Genomic DNA, 19167 nt, shown 5'->3' on the forward strand with positions numbered 1-19167 from the left:
GGGGAAGTGTGGAGGAGTTAGCCAAAGAGCCAAATACTTATTAGTCTCTAAAACAACCCCAAAATCCCTAGGTCCTCCGCAGTAAGTCATCCTTAACGATCCTACGAGATTTTCAAAAGTTTCTTGCGACTTTTATATTTTCAAAGAAGTGTTTAGGGCTCGTTGGGTTCTATGAAATGTTAAACAAGGCTCTAATACCAGATGTGGCGGAACCACCTCGGATTAGCTTGATTAAACAGGGTTAAGCCGCTTAACATGTGACACTCCTATCTCCCCCCCCCCCCCCCCCCCCCCAACCCAGTTCTAGCGATGCTCTCACCATCTCTCCCGCCTCGATCGTTGCGAGCTATGTCTAGACCCGTGAGCTATAGGTAACACCAAACCCTCAAACCGTAACCGCAATTTCCATCCTCAGTTCAATTTACAGTAAAGATTTTCGGTGATTGATGGAGAAGCAATATCTCAACCAGTGGATGAGGAGTAGAACTCAAATCATTTTGCGCTCTTTTGCTCGACGGTGCGGTTTCGGCCATCCTTCCTGTGTGCATGGTACGATTGTCGACACAACTGGTATAGTGTACCGTGAGCAGTTGTAAACCAGAGCAGCTAGCTTAGCGTTCACCGTTTAGCTTCTTGCACTGGTCCGGCCTGGCCAAAACGGTGTGTGCCGGTGCAGCATGTCGATCGAGTAGCTAGAGTGTGGTCGGTCAGCTGCGCCGGCCGGCGATCGCCATTGAATGCTCCAACCACATTTTCCACCTCCCATTTACTCCGCTCCGCGTCACCGGAGCGCTATATCTAGTGCCGGCAGCGCGGCACCGGCTTCTCCAACCAACTCGTGCTTGATAGATCATCTCGTCGGGTCCTTGCATTTATCGCCACGTCCATGTCCATGCAACAGCCGACGATGGAAGAAGCGGCGGCGTCGTCGCTCTCGCTCCTGCAGCTCGCCTTCACGGCGGCGGTGGCGACCGCCGCGCTGGCCGCCGCCGTGGCCGTGGCGAGGTACAACCGGCGGTACAGGGGCCTGCGGCTGCCCCCCGGCCCGCCCGGGTGGCCCGTCGTCGGGAACCTCTTCCAGGTGGCCTTCTCCGGGAAGCTCTTCATCCACTACATCCGCGACCTGCGGCGGGAGTACGGGCCCATCCTGACGCTGCGCATGGGGCAGCGCACGCTGGTGATCATCAGCGGCGCCGAGGTCGCGCACGAGGCGCTCGTCGAGAAGGGCGCCGAGTTCGCCAGCCGGCCCCGGGAGAACACCACGCGCAACATCTTCTCCTCCAACAAGTTCACCGTCAACTCGGCGGTGTACGGGCCCGAGTGGCGGTCCCTGCGCCGGAACATGGTGTCCGGGATGCTGAGCGCGTCCCGGCTCAGGGAGTTCGGGCGCGCGAGGCGGCGCGCCATGGACCGGTTCGTGGCGCGGATGCGCGCCGAGGCCGCGGCGTCCCCGGACGGCGCGTCCGTTTGGGTGCTCCGGAACGCGCGCTTCGCGGTGTTCTGCATCCTCCTCGACATGACCTTCGGGCTGCTGGACCTCGACGAGGAGCACATCGTGCGCATCGACGCCGTCATGAAGCGCGTGCTGCTCGCCGTCGGCGTGCGCATGGACGACTACCTCCCGTTCCTCCGCCCCTTCTTCTGGCGGCACCAGCGCCGCGCCCTCGCCGTTCGCGCAGAGCAGGTCGTCACGCTGCTCCCGCTCATCAACCGGCGCCGCGCCATTCTCCGCGAGATGCAGGGTTCGTCGCCGCCGCCGGACCCCAGCGTCGCCGCGCCCTTCTCGTACCTCGACTCCCTGCTTGACCTCCGCGTCGAGGGCCGCGACGGCGCGCCCAGCGACGACGAGCTGGTGACGCTCTGCGCGGAGCTCATAAACGGCGGGACCGACACCACGGCGACCGCGATCGAGTGGGGCATGGCGCGCATCGTGGACAACCCGTCCATCCAGGCCCGGCTCCACGAGGAGATCGCGCGGCAGGTCGGCGACGCGCGGCCCGTGGACGAAAAGGACACCGACGCCATGCCCTACCTGCAGGCGTTCGTGAAGGAGCTCCTCCGGAAGCACCCGCCCACGTACTTCTCGCTGACCCACGCCGCCGTGCGGCCGGGGAGCAAGCTCGCCGGGTACGACGTGCCGGCGGACGCGAACCTGGACATCTTCCTGCCGACCATCTCCGAGGACCCGAAGCTGTGGGAGCGGCCGGCGGAGTTCGACCCGGAGAGGTTCCTGTCCGGCGGCGAGGCGGCGGACATGACGGGGTCGGCGGGGATCCGGATGATCCCGTTCGGGGCCGGGCGGAGGATCTGCCCCGGGCTGGCCATGGGGACGACGCACATCGCGCTGATGGTGGCCCGGATGGTGCAGGCGTTCGAGTGGCGCGCGCACCCGTCGCAGCCGCCGCCGGACTTCAAGGACAAGGTGGAGTTCACGGTGGTCATGGACCGGCCGCTGCTCGCCGCCGTGAAGCCCCGGAGCCTCGCGTTCTGATGATCGGGTCGGACGCGTGCGCATGTCACCACGACGTCGTTGGCGTACGTGTGCACGCGCGCAGCTGGACATGCATGGCCGTGGCCGTGGGCTGCATGCTGCCTTGATCTCCCTTGAGGACGCAGGCAGACGTGGCGTATGCGTATGGGTACTTGGGTAGCTAGCTGCTCTCCCTCCTACAAGTAGTTGTCGTTCATGAATCATGAGCTGTGAACGCCTTCAGGTGTGCGGGTCTCTGCTTGTCGTGTGTCGTATGATGTACGAGCGATGTAGCATATATACGCGAAAAAATGCTACATGTTGCCATGTTGGTAGTAGCTGTAGTACTTAACGAACGTATAAGAATGAATATTTTGTTTCTCTCTATTTCCAAATATATGCAACAGTTGAGCATCATGGGCGTTTCTGATTGTTTTCGTGATGCCATCACTGTCCGGAACCACCAACATGGCTCGTGCTTCGTGGCCGTGCATCGCATGCAGGAGCATAAGCATTTTTTTGTGACGTGTACTTTCGGCTACTCGTTTCAATCAGTTCGTAATTCAAGTCTACCACACCTCCAGGGTGAGGGTACATGTCCTCCTGTATGTGCCCCGGGCGAGTCCAATGCATTGGAGCAGATGGCACATAATTCTTTTGTTCTATGTACGTCCACGACGCAGCAATTAATGATAGCATCGTCTCTTAGCGTGATGGCGGAGGCGTGAGGATACGATTATACGGCAAAAGCAGTAGACCCAGTAGCATCAAAGCCATCGTAGATGGGGAATGAGAAGTGTGGGTTCCAAGTAACATGGTGGTTGCTGACAGAGGGAAAGCAGGCAGGCACTGTAGGACCGTATCCTGTTTCAGACAACGCTCTGTTGAATGGAGGACATATGCTTGAGAGCCATTATTTGAGTAGGGACTAAGAAAGTTGACCAACAATTTATCCGTTTTCAGGCAACTGAACCTTACACGAACAACCCACAAGATCGAGCTGTTTAGTACTTGTGCCGCTCACCAAATTAGTAGTAATCCCCACAGAGCTGCACAGTAGCACGTTCTACATGCATGTTTGGAAGTGTTGGGAATGGAAGATGACCTCTTTCCTCTTCCTCCTAGGCTTCGCACTGTGTTACCAGCTGCATCATTCATCTAAGCTTGTCGTAGAAGTAGCTACTTGATCGACCACCAGCTGTTATCACGAGCAAGCTACTACACATCCACTACAGCAGTCGACGACCTTCCATATGAATGCATATGGTTGCTTCAAGACTTCAGCCCATAATTTGCAGGCTACTCGGTCCGTTCCTCCAAATTGTAGGTCATTCTAGATTTCTTGAGAGTCAAACCATTTTATATTTGATCAAAATTATAGATATGATTCTAAAGATTTATAGCACCGAATAGATATACTATAAAAATATGTTTAGTGAAGAATCTAGCTGTACTTATTTGGTATCATAAATGTTAGTACTTTATTGTATATATTTGGTCAAACTTGAGATACTTTGACTTTCTAAGAAAGTTGGAATGCCTTACAATTTGAAAGGAGGAAGTACTATCATGCGTGTATCATCGCTATCATCACCGTCGTCGTCGTCGTAGCATAGCTAGGTCGCAAAGCTTGGTGAGATCGCCATCTCTCCACAATAATGCCAGCCATCCCCTCTACTACGTGCCAACCATATTTTCATGCAACCACAGCGACCTGAAGAAATTCAGAACAGTAGCATCACATTAGGACGCCGTGCACTTGCGGTGTGCCCCGGGCCCCTCTTAAATAAGATGGCCAAGGCATCAGCGTGAGTTGAGGAGTGTCGTTTGTCCGAGATCATCGGAGGTGGAAACTGCCGCGGTCATAATTCGCACTCGTGATAGTCCTCGTGCAACAACACATGCATGTGCAGCAGCAAGTACCGCAGTCCATTTGCACGGCTAGCTCTGATCCGAATACCGGATCACGCCCGGGGCCTCGTGTCCTGCAGCCTCGGCAGCTAGCAGACGTACTACCTGAAATCTGTTGCGTGGACATTGGACGGCGAGTGAATTTCGAGCAGTTGTCGGCAACAAGAACCCACGGCGCAGTTCGAGTGTCCGTGAGTTTAGAGCTTGACAGCATGTGGTGTGCAGTGACGACAACTGTGCAGTTTTGAAGTACCTTGCAACGAAACTGAACAGTAATCCGGAACATGGCGTAATTCGACTCCACATTTTGTGTTTGAATGGTGGGCCTATGGCTATCGACTAACGTAGTACTCCGCTAGCGATGTGAGCATTCGTGCTGGCAGTGGCAGAGACTCTGCCTGCAGTAGGAATGTAGGACAGTAGTAAACTGGAGCAAGCAGTGAATAGATGCTGTAGTTTCAGGTGCGGGTAGAGGTAGGTTCGCCGGTACTCTTAACAGATCAATCATGAGCCAACGTCGGCCAACCAAAGTGGTAGGAAAGAATCTAGATCGCCGAGACCCATTCAGACGCTGACAGAACAGAACAGAGCAGCATTCGCCATCCAGGCATCCAGCTACGCGCCTACGCCACACGAACACCCAGGTCCACGCCCTTTGTGTGTTCCGGTATTATTTGCGTGCGCTCTGGAGCCGGCCGGTGCGCCAGGAGTGGTTGGGCATGAATGCACCCAAAAATTGTTCCATCCACAAGATGGTCAAGCTTCTGCGGTGCCTGTGTACAAGATGACTGCAGATGACGGTCAGATTCCAGCTCCAGCTTCTCCTGTGGCTTCAGGTGAAGCTCAACCGAATAGTTTGTTAAAAACGACTCCAATCCTGAAGCACTAGAGGAGCTGGAGCCGTTCTATATGGAGAAGCCGGAGCAAAGTGGCTCCTCCAGCTCCGGCTCCTTCTAGGAGGAGCTGGAGCCCTATTGAACTGGCCCTAAGTTGATCAACCTTCATTGGCACTGACTCACTTCTCACTGGTACTACAATTTTTTCTGCTGCTGCTACTGATGTCACACAGCTGTAGATTTTTTTATTTTCAACCCTTTTTAAATATATATTTTTAAAAATAACCCTTCCCCAACTTTATTGGCACGGCATGACCCTTTTGGTTATGCCGTACGCCGTGGCGCGGCAGTTAGCCGCTACCGCACCACATGCAGTGGCGCGAAAGCGCTACCACACTTGCGCGACGAGGCAAGACGCGCCAGCGCAGCGCTAACTGGGTGAGGTACTGATGCGCCACATGCATGGCGCGGCAGCGGCTACGTCCAGGCCAGCGCGCGAGCTTCTCCTTTCCTCTCCCTCCTTTCTTCCAGCTACTACCCCTGGCCGAGCCGGCCCTTCTCCTCGCCGCCGACCGCCGCTCCCCCTGATTCCCCCCAAATCTGGCGTTTTGGGTGGAAAAGTAGGGGAATCGATCCTGCATCCTTGGGAAGGTATCCCCCACTTTTTCCCTTATTTTACTATTACATTTCGTAGATATTTGAACAAATAGGTTAGGCTAGGGTTAAGGTAAGATGTTGAATGTTAAATCAATGGAAGTTCATGTTGATAGATCGGAGCCGTAGTACACTTGTAGGTATCGTTCTGCTCTTGAATTTGACATTTAGAAAATGTAACATATGCTTAATTTGATATTTTGGTAATGATTTAGTTGGAGGTATGCAACGTAGATGAATGATAAAATTGTTGTTAATGATTTAGTTGGAGGTATGCAATGTAGATGAATAATGTAGATGAGTGGTTGAAAGAGCATTTAGACCCCTAGTGGGTTTTGGTGAGTTGAATGACAACTTGATTAAAGGTCTAATGAACTCGTTAAATTTATGAGCAGGTATAATGCTATTGGTGAATAATCTTTGTGGGAAAGATTGTATTAAATGGCTCATATACTGAAAAGAACAAGTGTGGTATATGGCATTGTTCATCTAAGCATGGAAAACAAACAATGGTGTAAAAGTGAGTTGAGGCTTGGTTGATAGCATCATATTGCAAGATTGCTTAAGTTAAAGATGAATGCCATAATAAGGAATTCTATGTAAATCCCATGATGATTATGTGTCATATGTGACAAGCAAATTGAGGTAAAAATAGAGGCACGATGGCATCAGGATATTAGTTGGTCTCTAAATAAAATGAGAAGCTTGTTATGAACAAATGGGATATAGAAGTCAAAAGAAGATATGATCTCAAGTGGATTTCATTCTTGATGTCAAAACAAAGCTAGACTCAATGAAACAGCAATTGGATGAAGGAATCAAGCAAGCAATTAGAAACGAAGTACTAAGCAAAGTTTGGTCAAGTGGTGACTTGGGCCATGAGCTTTGCTAGGGTGAAGCGGCTAGTGTTTGGAGGATTTTGCGGTATCAAGTCAGGTCTTACCGAGTATAGCAATGGATCAAATGTTTATTGAGTCATATGAAGAAATGACTTGTGATCTAAAATTGGGTTTCATTCATATGCGATTGAATATTGATCCAAGTCGTTAACTCAAGGTTGAAGTGCTCAAACCAAAGAGACAAAGTTGGATGCAACTCTCAAGTAGATATGTTGAAAAAGTATGGCATAGTTCATGGTAATGAAGCTCAAGAGGATGAATATTGTATTTATATTTTGATCTTGAGTATAGGTGTGCTGTACTATCAAGAGGGATGCGTCACATGGTCATTTGACAAAGTCTCAATGTTCAAGTATCCTATGTGAGGGATGAGAGTCACAAAAGTCACACGTACACGCTAACAGGTTAGGAAGTGGCAAAACCAGAAGTTCTGGAATATTCCAGAGATTCCTGAGTTTCCGGAGAAAGTTCCGAAAGATTTCGGAGGTTTTGGAGAAAGTTCCAGAAAACTCCCTGGAAACTCCGGAACTTAACCACTAACGGCTAGTTTTTGAAAAATCGGAGGTTCTGGTTTTAGAAAACCAGTTTTGATCTAACAACTCTAACGGCTATTTTTGAGGGGTGGAGTATTTATACCCCACAACCTCCTCAGTGGCTGGTGGCTGTTTTTGCAGTTGCTGGTGTGCAACCTGCCTGTTCTAAGCTGAACTAAAGCCAAATAACTCTCCCCAACCCCTCTTTGTGAGGTGATGTGGTCTTTGCTAGATCTTGTGAGTTGGGTTGTAGAGAGGAGCCATTTGAGAGCACTAGAAGAGCACTAGAAGAGCACTCATACGCTTGAGCACTGGTTTGCCTTGTCAAGTTTCAAGTGAAGCATTTGTTACTCTTGGAGGTGTGCCTCCTAGACGGCTAGGCATTGCCCAAGAGCTCCCAAGGTGTGGTGAGTCATGGGACAGTTTGTGTAGGTCGAACTTCGCCTTTAAAAAGAAAGAACCTAACTAGTATAGTAGGGAAAGGGTCGAGTGCAACCCGATTTCTTTGGAAGCACCCAACGGAGATGTAGGATTCGCCTGGGGTGAATCTGAACTTCGGTGAACAAATTGTTGTGTCTCCTTACTTGTTTGCTTACATTTGCATTGCACTTCCATTTCATTGTTGATCTCATAATATTGGTTGATATTCTCGGGTGTTAGTGTTTGTAAAGTGCAAGAATTTTATGATCCTACTAAGGTACACCATCTGAGCATACTCTCTAAACCTGATTTGATCTTTACATCACTTGCTACGCATAAGGTTTTGGGGTTCTCTCTGCCCAAGCCAAAACCGGAAGTTCTGGTTCTGTAAACCGGAAGTTTCGGTTTTCAAGCAGATAATTTTAGTCCGCTGCTTAAGGCGTGTGTTTCCTATCTACGGAATCTCCGGGAGTATTTTCGGAATGATCCGCAAGTTGCTAATAAACTTGTTTTAAGTGACGACGATTTCAGGTTACGCCTATTCACCCCCCTCTAGGTGATATCAAGGTCCTTTCAATAGTTAGACCTATTCGTTGGCAACACAATGGTATTATTCAAAAATCTAAATTCATGTTTGCTCACTACCTCATTCATATTCTCAAACTCCCCGTTCTCTTTCACAATCCCACCATGAAACATTCAAACTAAACGATCCATCTACAAAATACAAAATATAGGTCTTTTACTACGAACAACAACAATAAACTACATTAATTAGATATTTTAGACAAATAAACCTACATATGCCATGTACACTACACCAACACATCAACAACTATATAAATCGATGCATGCAACTACTTCTACACGTTAAAATCGCCGCGCGGAGAGTCGACTGCTTATGAACTAAGCATCCATTACTACATAACAAACTTGTAAATCATGAAAATTTCAAAATGAAATCCTAAACCTAGTTCACCTAAACACCCTCCGATCTACTAAATAGAACGGTAAAAGAAGGTAAAACGTGTGTGTGTGGGGTATCTTCCCAACGACGCGAGGATTGATTCCCCCACTTTTCCCACCCTAAATTGCTAGATTTGGGGGGATTTAGGGGGAGGGGGGCAGCCGACGGCGAGCAAAGTGGGTGCCTCAGGTCGAGCTAGAGGAGGAAGAGAGAAGGGAGAGAGGAGGAAGGGCCAACGCGCCTGTCAAGGCTTGGCACTACCGCGCCAGGCGGTCTGGCACGGCAGCGCCTCGCCCAATCAGCGCGGTGCTGGTGCCTCGCCGCGCCAGCGTGGCAGCACTGCCACGGCAGTGCATGTGGTGCGGCAGCGGCTAACTGCTGCGCCACTGCTGCGCCACGGCCCGTGGCGCGACCAAAAGGATCACCTAGTGCAAATAAAGTTAGTGCGGGTTATTTTTCAAAATATCTTTAAAAAATGGTTAAAAATAAAAAATTTTACGGCTGTAAAATCCTCGTACTACATGTCCGCCTCGTCAAAGTCACGGGTGTGCAACACGTTTCTGCTGCGTTCTCAATAAAATTTGCCTTTTTTGAACAAGGTGACGCAATTGGTGAGATGATTGCATTGAGATTTCCTTTTTTCAGTCACCAAGCAACATCCTTTGGATGCACTTGTTTTGTTATGGCAGCACAGTGTAGGAAGGCCAGCAACTCGTCTGTTCTCACGTGTCGAGCCCCATCCACCTTGTAGCACGTACATTACATGGTCCACGATCCGGCGCTCATGGCATGCACGGAAACACCGTCTCATGGCCTGGACCAGACCTCTGTACGTGCTCATCAGTTAACTGCAATCCAATCAGCATCATGCAGTCTCTGTGCCAGCATCATCTACCTTCCGGCATCATGGCCGAGGACCAACCATACCTACCTGAATGCAGCCAGCGGCAATTGGTATCATTTCAAAGGGCTCAATTGGGTGTTAGTAGAGCAGGGCGTACTCTAGAGCGACAAATGCAGCCTGTCATCTACTACTCTTGTTGAGGACGAAGACAGCAAGCATGAGCTGCTGTCTAACCCCAATTCGAGGGTTCCATTCATGGTTGATCCATCAGGCCCATGCCAATATGCCATGATTATGTTCAGAGATGGAAAGAAAGGCTTGTCAATCGTGGCATGGAACTGGTTCAGAATCAGAACTCTGAATCTAGCCCTGACCGCTGGTGAGCAGAGTGCCTCTGTTATCAGGTGAGAGGTGACCTCAGCAGCTGCACGGAAAACACTAACCGAGTGGCTATTTTGCATCACCAGTACACAAAAACGAGAGGGATAGCGAGGGGTGCTTGATCTTTAGTCCCGACTAAAATTTATGTCACATCGAATATTCGGAGGTTAATTAGAAGGATTAAACATGAGCTAATTATAAAACTAATTACACAGATGGAGGCTAATTTTCGAGACGAATCTATTAAGCTTAATTAATCCATCATTAGCACATGTTTACTGTAGCACCACATTGTCAAATTATGGACTAATTAGGCTTAATAGATTCGTCTCGTAAATTAGCCTCTATCTGTGCTATTAGTTTTGTAATTAGTTTATGCTTAATATTCCTAATTAGCATCTAAATATTTAATGTGATAGAAATTTTAAGAGGTCCTAAAGAAACAAACGGGACCTCAAGTAGACATTACAGGTCCTAGTACGGTCGACAGGCCACCCTCCGCTTTTTCAGCCTTGTTCCTGGTACTTCTCTGTTGCTTAAATACGTCAGTCTTACTCGACAGTGATGCCGCAACAAGACTCAACCATCTGATGAAACAAAAGAAACGAAAGGAAAAGAAAGAGGAAGAATCACTCGATGAGAAACATTATCAGTTACAAGCAACACCCTGAACAAGTCACGAATCCTTATGGCACACTGAGATTGCAGAGAGAGCGAGCGAGTGGGCTCTCGGTGGAGGACGTACGAAGTGAGCATCAGCTTGGCATCTAGTAGAGTGAGTCGACTGTCTTGTTGAGCTCCTCGAGCTTCTTCATACGCATCCTCTCGCTCTCGCTTACCAGCTGCATCAGTAATTCCAGCGATTGCAGAGCAAGAGAAGTTTTTAGTGTTTCAGAAGTTACAGTATCATGAGCTGGTGATTACAATGAGCTATTACTTGTTCTTTGTTCAGAGAGATTACCTCGATTAGCCTGTTGACTAGCAGCGCTTTCTCTTTGCTCTTCTCGTTGTACGCCTCCAGGACCTCCTTGTATTCCTTCTCCTTTATTTTTAGTTGACCAAAAAAAAAACCCACATGTCAACTCATGAGCAAACTATGTGAACAGAGGGTACCAAGCTTCTTTTCGTTCATATAGACATCTCAATTACACCATGTTCTAGTTAATCCATGCCAATATGCCACGTACACATACGTGTGGGACTGTAAGTCCTTACCTTCTTGATGCAGCTCTTGCTGAGAGGCTTGAGCTGACGGTTCACCGTGTCAATCCGCTTCCGTATCGACTCCACCTCCTTGCGCGTCGGATCCGCCATGCCTTCCAGTTCCTACAAACGAAACTATTAGGCTATCTTTACGAAATACTAAGGTGCAAAATGGTGTCTGGCAACTGCAATATCTAGCATCAGCAAACATCTGTACGAAATGCTAAGGTGCAAAACTGTAGTTGCTAAATGAATTTGCTAAACATCCAGTCAAGGTCCAGTAGATTTCAAGACGATGTCAGGAGGCAAGCACCGGAACCAACCTACCTGCCTGATGAAGGCGAGGCGCTTGGACTCCTCCTCGACGCGTCCGAGGTGCGCGAACACCTTCTCCCGGACCTCCATCTTGCGCCTCTCGATCTGCTCCTCCTTGGCCTTGAACACCGACAGCGCCGACCTCGACGAGCCCTCGCCTTCCTCCTCGTCGCCGGCCACGCTGCTGCCCAGCGACGACGGGTGCTTCATCCGCAGCACCATCTGCATCGGCTGTTCAACCCCTCCCCCCTGCATCTCCTCCGATCTTCTTCCTACACGCAGCTCTCTATCTCTCTCGAGCACACGGCAGCTACCTCTCGCTCGCTCGGTTCAGCGCGGCGTATTCTCTCTTCCCTCTGTTCCCACCTCGCCGCCAATTATAGCGCCGGTGCGAGCCGTCACGATGTCACGCGTCGTGGCACCCGTTTCTTTCTTGCGATGCTGGGTGTCTAAGCAACCGGGAAACAGTGGTGGCGAGTAACATGCCCGCGACGGCGAGCCAATCCCGTCGGTTCAGTGAGACCGAACGGAAAGGCATGGCCGGACATGCATGGTGATTGGTGACTGACTGCTGCTGTGTCGCACAAGAAAAGCAGGGCGAAAGCTGCATGATTTCCATCCCCGTTCCGCACGGTTGCTTCTGCCGGAGACCACCGCCGACGGCGATGGCGGTCACTGCGCCGTGTAGTATTGTATGGTTGCCGACTTGTCGTTTGGTGAGCGTGCCTGTGATCAGAGGTCGAGTATTCCCCTGCTCGCCCGTGCCGGGGAAGCCACTCCGGTGAGGTGAGGCGATCCTTTCCGAGGGTTGGTGTGCCGGTGCCTCGTCCGGATCAGACAGCTGGAGTGAAACTGAAGCTGATCCTATAATACATGGCTTTCTTCTGTACACTTGTAAAGTGCATGTGCAGAAAATAATTTATAAAATATATTAACAAGAAAATAATAACCTGAATCATTCAGCATGTAAATAACATACCTTTAATACACACTCATTCCATGGATGTTGAACTGTGTACCGCCCTTATCGTGTCTCGCGGGAAGCGGGACCCTCAAGCTCAGGGGTTTGATGGCATAAACCACTTGGCTAGTGGCACCAGAAGTAGGCGCATCGCTAGTTACCCAGCCGACCCTCAATCTTATGGGCTTCATGCCCTAACTAATCGGATGGCGCCACCGGAAGTCGGCACATCTCTCATGACCCTGCTGCCCCTTGAACTCGGAAGCTGGACGCCCGGAACCGCCTGGCTTGGCTCTCCCAGGCGTATATATAGAAAAAGAATGACGGGGCATAGATTGTTTTAATAAGGATACCTCAATTGCTGGACAATTGTTCTAATCCAATAGGAATAATGGTAGATGTGATAATTAAATTTATTAGTGATAGTACGCATTTCGCGTTAATTAATAAAATGGAATGCTCAAGTTCATTTTTTTTTCTACCTATTCAAGTGGAATTGATGGAAAATGTTTCCATTGTCAAAAAATTAGTTTAAAAAATCTGATAACTTAACCATACCTCAACAAGAAACTTAGAAACTTTAATTATTCAGTGTGTGAACAATCATATGTGCCCGCTAGCACCCGCTAGCACGTTAATTTCCGTTTACCAGCACAAATCGTCTATGGCCTAGTGTAATGCACGAACTACGTTGCACACCACACAATCAGTACATATGTTATTTCCAGTCCCAACGTGTTTTTAAATTGTTTCTGTATGTTGTTTCCTCTCGATTATTTCTGTTTTCCATTTTTTTATTGTTTCTATATGCTGTTTCCTCTCGATTATTTCTGTTTTCCAATTTATGGGTTGTTTTAGTTTCTTTTTTATTGTTCCAATTGTGTGTATCGTGTTGATTTCCGTTTGTTTTTTCACTCGATTCTTTTTTGTTGCGTGTTGGTTTAGTAAATGGTCCTTGTTCACTCAATTTTTATTACCTGAAAGCTGATATGTGGCATGTTTTTATTGGTTCAAAAACCAAGTGAGACAAAAAGCGAAAAACACTCGGATATTGCATAGTCGTTCCCATTCTGAAATGTTTCCGGATGAAATGTTAATGCCGTTATTTCGTAGGCTTGCAGAATTAATTTTTTTAAAAGGACCGAATTAATCTTGAATTAATTTTTAAGCTATAAGAAATACTAACAATTGCACCCGCGTATGCAAGGTTCATGGTCTGAGGCGTACCTTGGAAAAGGTAACAGCCCGTTTTATATTGAGGCCCAAAATATCGAGGGTGCATCTAGCCTTGGGCATTCGGTATTACCGAACCGAACTGAACCGAACCGATTCCTCGGTTCCTCGGTACTTCGGTACCCATAAAAGTCGGTACCGATCGGTTCTTTCAAAAATCGGGTACCGACGAAGTTCGGTTTTTGTTAGTTCGGTTCGGTACCGGTTCCGAACCGAACTAACCGACCAACTCCGGCTTCAAAAAAAATTAGCGACGCAGGGGGCTGCCGTGCCGGAACTCGGGAAGGCGCGCCAGACTCCGGGCGAGGATGCGGCGCCGCGGGAGGTCGCAGGGGGGTGCCGGGACTTCGGATCTCCGGGAGGCGGGGGGGCGCGCCGGCCACCGGGAGGACGCTGGCGCCACGGGAGGACGCCGGGCCGGGGATGCGCCGTGGCTGCTGGCTGGGGACGCGCCAGCCGCCATTGGCCCACTGTGGGGGATGCGCCGTGGCTCGCGAGTGGGGACTCATCGGCCGCCGCTGCTTCACCGCGGTTGGGGACGCGCCGCCGCCGGGGATGTGCCACGGCTTGGGAGGTGGCGGCCGACGGGGAGAGGGATGGGACTGGGAGGGGGCAGCGACGGCCGGGAGGGAGGGGCGGCGCGGGTAAGGCTGAGGAGCCGAGAGGGAGGGTAAGGCGCAGGTGGGTGAGGCTGAGGATCCAGGAGGAAGAGGACGGCGTGGGTGACGGATTGACCAAGGGGAGGGAGAGGGAGTTAGGGTTACGCAGTTAGTAGGCCTTATTGGGCTTATTGGGCCTCGGTTCCTCGGTTAGTTCAGTTAACCGAGGGGAAGCACCGAATTAACCGAACAAAGTTCGGTTCCTAGGAAATGAGAACCGAATAGGGAACCGAGATTTCGGTTCTTGGTAAATTCGGTTTGGTTCTTAATTTTTTCGGTTCGGTTCTCGGTAAAATTTGCCCAAGGCTAGTGCATTTGTGTTTTACTCTACACCCACCCAAAACGGTCAGTCCAAGCTACCAGCCCATTAGCAGGCTAGTTACAAAGCACTCGGCCGGTCTAGGGTTTACTTATTGTCAGATCTGCAGCAACATCGAGGAGGAACACCAACAGATCCCTCATCTCTCGCCATGCCAACTGCGGCAACAAAGTTCCTGCGGGCCGCCCATGGTGCATCCCTCGCATCTCACATCGCTACGGCAGCTGCACCTCACGCCGCGGCGATGGTCCCCCGCTCGTCGTGTGTGGCCGCCGTGATGGCCTTCCGCTCATCGCGTGCGGCCGCCTGCTCAGGCTTAGGCGTCATAGCTCCCCTCATGAGCTGCCCAACTCGCGGCGATGCGTCCATGAAGCCCCGTGATGACGCTTCCAGCCGCTCCTTGGAGTACTTTTCCAGCGCTGATTACGAGCGCTTGCCAGGCAAACCAATCCCGTCCTATTCCTGATGAAGGGTCCCATGTTTCATAGATAGGGATTAGGAATCCATCCATCTCATATTCTTTGTGCTCGTGACAAACCAAATTGCATGCAGTTTGTTGTGCATGCTTTGACACTACTAACGCTTACAAAACTGTCATAGATGATGCGAAGTCCCTGTCAGACAAGGACGTTGAGTCGGATGAAGCTGTATGGGCCTTATATGAGCGCTGGTGCAAGGCTTTCAACATGGAGGGTGACCATGCCGAGATGGCTCGCCAGTTCAAAATATTTAGATATTATGCAAAGTATGTGCACCACTTCAACACATATCTTCCTCCAGATCCAGAGGAACCAGCCATTTACATTCAGAAAAGAAGAGAGGCCGAATTACTTCTGAGGGATATGGGTACCCCATGGGTCCCCATTGACCAGGATACTGGCCAGCCCTGGCAAGTGGGCACGCTCGACCAGAACGTGCGGGCCAAGGACGTGAAGATACTTGGAGCGCAAGTCAAGGAGGTCAGGCAATTCAAATCAGCTCAGATATTGCGGTATACTTGTTGTAATCCAACTCAGATCGCTTTCCATGTAACAACCGACTAGGATTAGATTCAACCCGACTTGTAACCGTAGGTCGTCAGCCTATATAAGGCGGCCAAGGGTGCCTTCCGAGGGCATCTCAACTTTCCCCATACCACACCAGCAATACAATCCAACAAAACATAAGACATATGGTATTACTCTCCGGAGGGCCCAACCTGTCTAAACCTTCGTGTTCTCGTGATCACCTTTGAGTTCTTGATGTTGCAATTCTTTCTACCTACAAATCAACCACTTGGGTAACCACCTGGTGGACTGCCAAGGTACTAAATCCGACAACTTCTTTCAAAAGGTGAAGACGTCTCAGACTTCGATGAGTGCCATCTGCCAATTGAATTAGGTCCATTTGATGATGGGGGAGATCCATTTATTTTTGAACACTGTAAGCGCTTGTTGGAGCAAATCGAAGAGAGGGAGAAAATCCAAGAGAGGGATCCGTTCAGTGCTGTTGAAGATGTTACAGCAGAGAAGTTTGCTTAGGAGAATCCTAGAGCCTGAATGAGATGAATTGAACTCACCAAGTCACTCTGCTGTAATAAGTTATGCTTTGTTGTTCCATGTGTACTAAGTTATGCTCCATGTGTGCAATGTTATGCTTCCATGATGCTTCTGTAACATCTGTTTTCTCTAAGCAATCTTGATGTCTTCCATATGCATCCACCTGTGCAAAGTGTCTATTTAGGTCTTTTACGTTTACAGGAACAAGAGTTCAAACTATTCAAGTATGGAGATGGTAATATATGGCAGCTATTTGAACATTACTTTGTTGAGCATTAGGATAAAACTAAAGGTGAGTATTGTCATGCCTCTAAAATTTTCAAAATTTTTATCACTATTGTTCATGCATTATTCGTCAGTGTCTAGCGATTATATCCAGTATTAGCAAGAAGTACACAAATCTTACTTGAATATATATAAATAGAATGAAACTAAACTTTGTTATTTTGGATTAGTTGGCTCACTGGACAAACAGCCGTTCATTACCTGTGTGAAAAACTATTTAGATTGACCTGCAACGCATAAGGAATCCAATGTGATTGTAGTAGAGATACCAAACATACTAGTTCAATTGAACAGCACATTCTAATTGTAGAGACACCCTTGGGATGAAGCGGTGGAAAGGCTGGTCAATTGAAAAACCTTCAAGCCAATGGTAAGAAAAGAATCACTAAAAACCTTCAGGCCAATGGTAGAGGTGCTCTAGACTGGAAACCTAATATACTGCAAGCGTAAGCAAAAGAAGTGGGTCTATGTATAAGCATGTTGTAAATAAAGTGCCAAGTAAAACTAGTTGATGATTCTGACAATAATGGATGTATATGCAAATAAAGCAGGCATATGATTCAACCATAGGAAGTGAAAAAGAGAGTGTATTGAGAATAGTGTTGATGATTCTATCACTGACAAGAGAATCCATCTTGTAATGAGCTTGATCTCTATGGTATATCCTCTAATATCCAGCTGACCGGTAAATTGTTTATGAGCAACTTAAGATGTTGTACTATAAAATTATGATTTTTATTGTAACTAATTTATACTCTTTTATCTTTAGAGGAGGACCTAGACTTTGCTGAGATGATTGTGCATGGAAACATCCAGGATGAGATGGGGAGAAAGAAGTGTGTTTGCATATGCGGAGATCAAGCACTACGACTTTCTAAGAGAAGAGACAGGACACCATTATGTTAGATCCCCGAAAGGTGTTCCAAGAGAGATACATGTGAGGAGATGGAAATGAAGTTCAAAAGTATGTTCTACAACCATGTTAGTTTTTGATATCCCATGCTTTTTTTAAAAAAAATATTTTCAGATCCCAGTTCTTCTTATGGTGACATCACACTGTTCAAATAAAGGAAATTTCACCCATATCTAATTGTGATATTTCTGAAATATTGAATTGCACTTTTGTTTCAGGAAAGCTCTACGGCTCAGGATATTCGGCTTTCGTCACCGCAAGCTTGTGATCTACTCTCTGGCTTAAGGGCCTGCAGGAAGGTGAGTGCATTCCTGCATATGAACATACAGTCCTCTATGTTATGTATACATTTTGTTCAAATTTGTCACGTGTTAATATGTAATAAACAAAGCTGTGGCTGTGAAAGTACATCTGTCCTGAGCATTTGTGATATTGCATATCAAAATATACTGACAAGAATGTTTTTGAAGCAATTACTATTTTTTTAAAAATATGATTGATTCTGATTTTGTAAGATATAGTTCTGTTGAGAAATCGGAGCCCCGAATTTAACACCGACTTTCTAAACGTGACACCAAAGTAGTGTGCTATCATTTCTTTTGTAGACCCTTACCCACACTACTTCGAAAAGATCTTCGCACTGACACCAATGTGGGAGACCAACTCTCTACAAGGAAACTCAAACCTTTATTCACTACTCAATTTGATACAAGACTCACCTACACACTCTTTGTGTGTTTATCCTACTATGACACCACTACACTTTATGGCTACCTTACAATCTTCTACTTGAGACCTCTTATGCTATAGTATGGCTAGGAGGGAGGGGAGCACCTCTATTTATAGGTGCTCATGATCATTGTGATGTTGCCATGTGTCAACTTCCACACTCTTTCATACAAAATATCCTAACTCTAGAACCCTCCTCATCCTTATCTAGTTTCTTATATTTCTACTATGCTAAAATATCTAGTTTTAGAGTATTCTACACTTCACCATGAAGCATAGCAATTATGGCTCATGCATTCTCTCCAATTTTGTAGAACCTTCTTCTTACCTTGTCATGATCTTATCCTTATACATGACAAAGTTAGTCGTTTGAGATCTCCACAATCTTCTATATGCATTGCATATTTCAACGAGCTATGTTCCTTGTGATGTCCCGGTCTTTAGCATGTTATGGTATGCTCATTTAGCAATAGTTTACGAGCATCTAGCTTTGAGTCATTTTTGTAGCAATGATGCTCAGGTTTCAAGCTTTTGAACAGAGGTGCCCCCCTCCAACTCCAGGCACACCCAGGTTACCCAAGACTTTTTGAAGAAGTTGGTAGCATACTCAGTTTCAGGCCCCAATCAAGTTGCAGATAATATTCTGAAGAAGTACGCATTCTATCAGTCAGGACAGATACGAGGAATAAAGAGGCGGGAGGAAGTTGTAACCGTCTAGAGTAGATCCCACAGTTGTAACCGTCTTGAGAACTGGAGCCTTTTTTTAATGTACAGAAATGGCGCTTGCACTGTAAGATGCTCTATCATGCGGTCGTTGACACGTTGCCTAACTAGTGTCCCTCTTACCAAGCTTGTAGCATAGTAGTTTGGGAGGTAGTGAGATCTGGAAAGAAGGAAGATTGGGCAGTCTTGAGGAAATGAGCTAGTTAACACAGTATTGTCTTCATTTTAGAATTAGTTATAATCTGTGGCTGTGTCCACGACTCCATGTTTGTATCGCCTTCATTCTAGCCTGTAGGCTCTGGCAGTTTGAGGAAAATCTAAGCAAACTCCATCCATTCTATCTGGATGAGTGAACGTCTCGCAACTTTTTCCCA

At 48.0% G+C, this 19167-nt stretch overlaps 2 protein-coding genes across 2 annotated transcripts; one reads left to right on the forward strand and one right to left on the reverse strand.

Moving 5' to 3' along the window:
• The first annotated feature begins 815 nt into the window (after positions 1 to 815).
• LOC101753063 (cytochrome P450 77A4) lies at positions 816 to 2887 on the forward strand. Its single transcript, XM_014805447.2, has one exon. It carries the CDS (start codon positions 887 to 889, stop codon positions 2489 to 2491), a length of 1605 nt encoding a protein of 534 aa, XP_014660933.1. The 5' UTR covers positions 816 to 886; the 3' UTR covers positions 2492 to 2887.
• Positions 2888 to 10393: 7506 nt separating this feature from the next.
• Positions 10394 to 11876, reverse strand: LOC101753326. Its single transcript, XM_004975477.4, has 4 exons — positions 11446 to 11876; positions 11131 to 11241; positions 10877 to 10957; positions 10394 to 10757 (listed from the first exon to the last, which is right to left on the reverse strand). The coding sequence occupies exons 1-4, from the start codon at positions 11686 to 11688 to the stop codon at positions 10683 to 10685; spliced, it is 510 nt and encodes a 169-aa protein (XP_004975534.1). The 5' UTR covers positions 11689 to 11876; the 3' UTR covers positions 10394 to 10682.
• Positions 11877 to 19167: the final 7291 nt, after the last annotated feature.

This window comes from Setaria italica, chromosome VII (assembly GCF_000263155.2).
Source record: "Setaria italica strain Yugu1 chromosome VII, Setaria_italica_v2.0, whole genome shotgun sequence".
NCBI lineage: Eukaryota > Viridiplantae > Streptophyta > Magnoliopsida > Poales > Poaceae > Setaria > Setaria italica.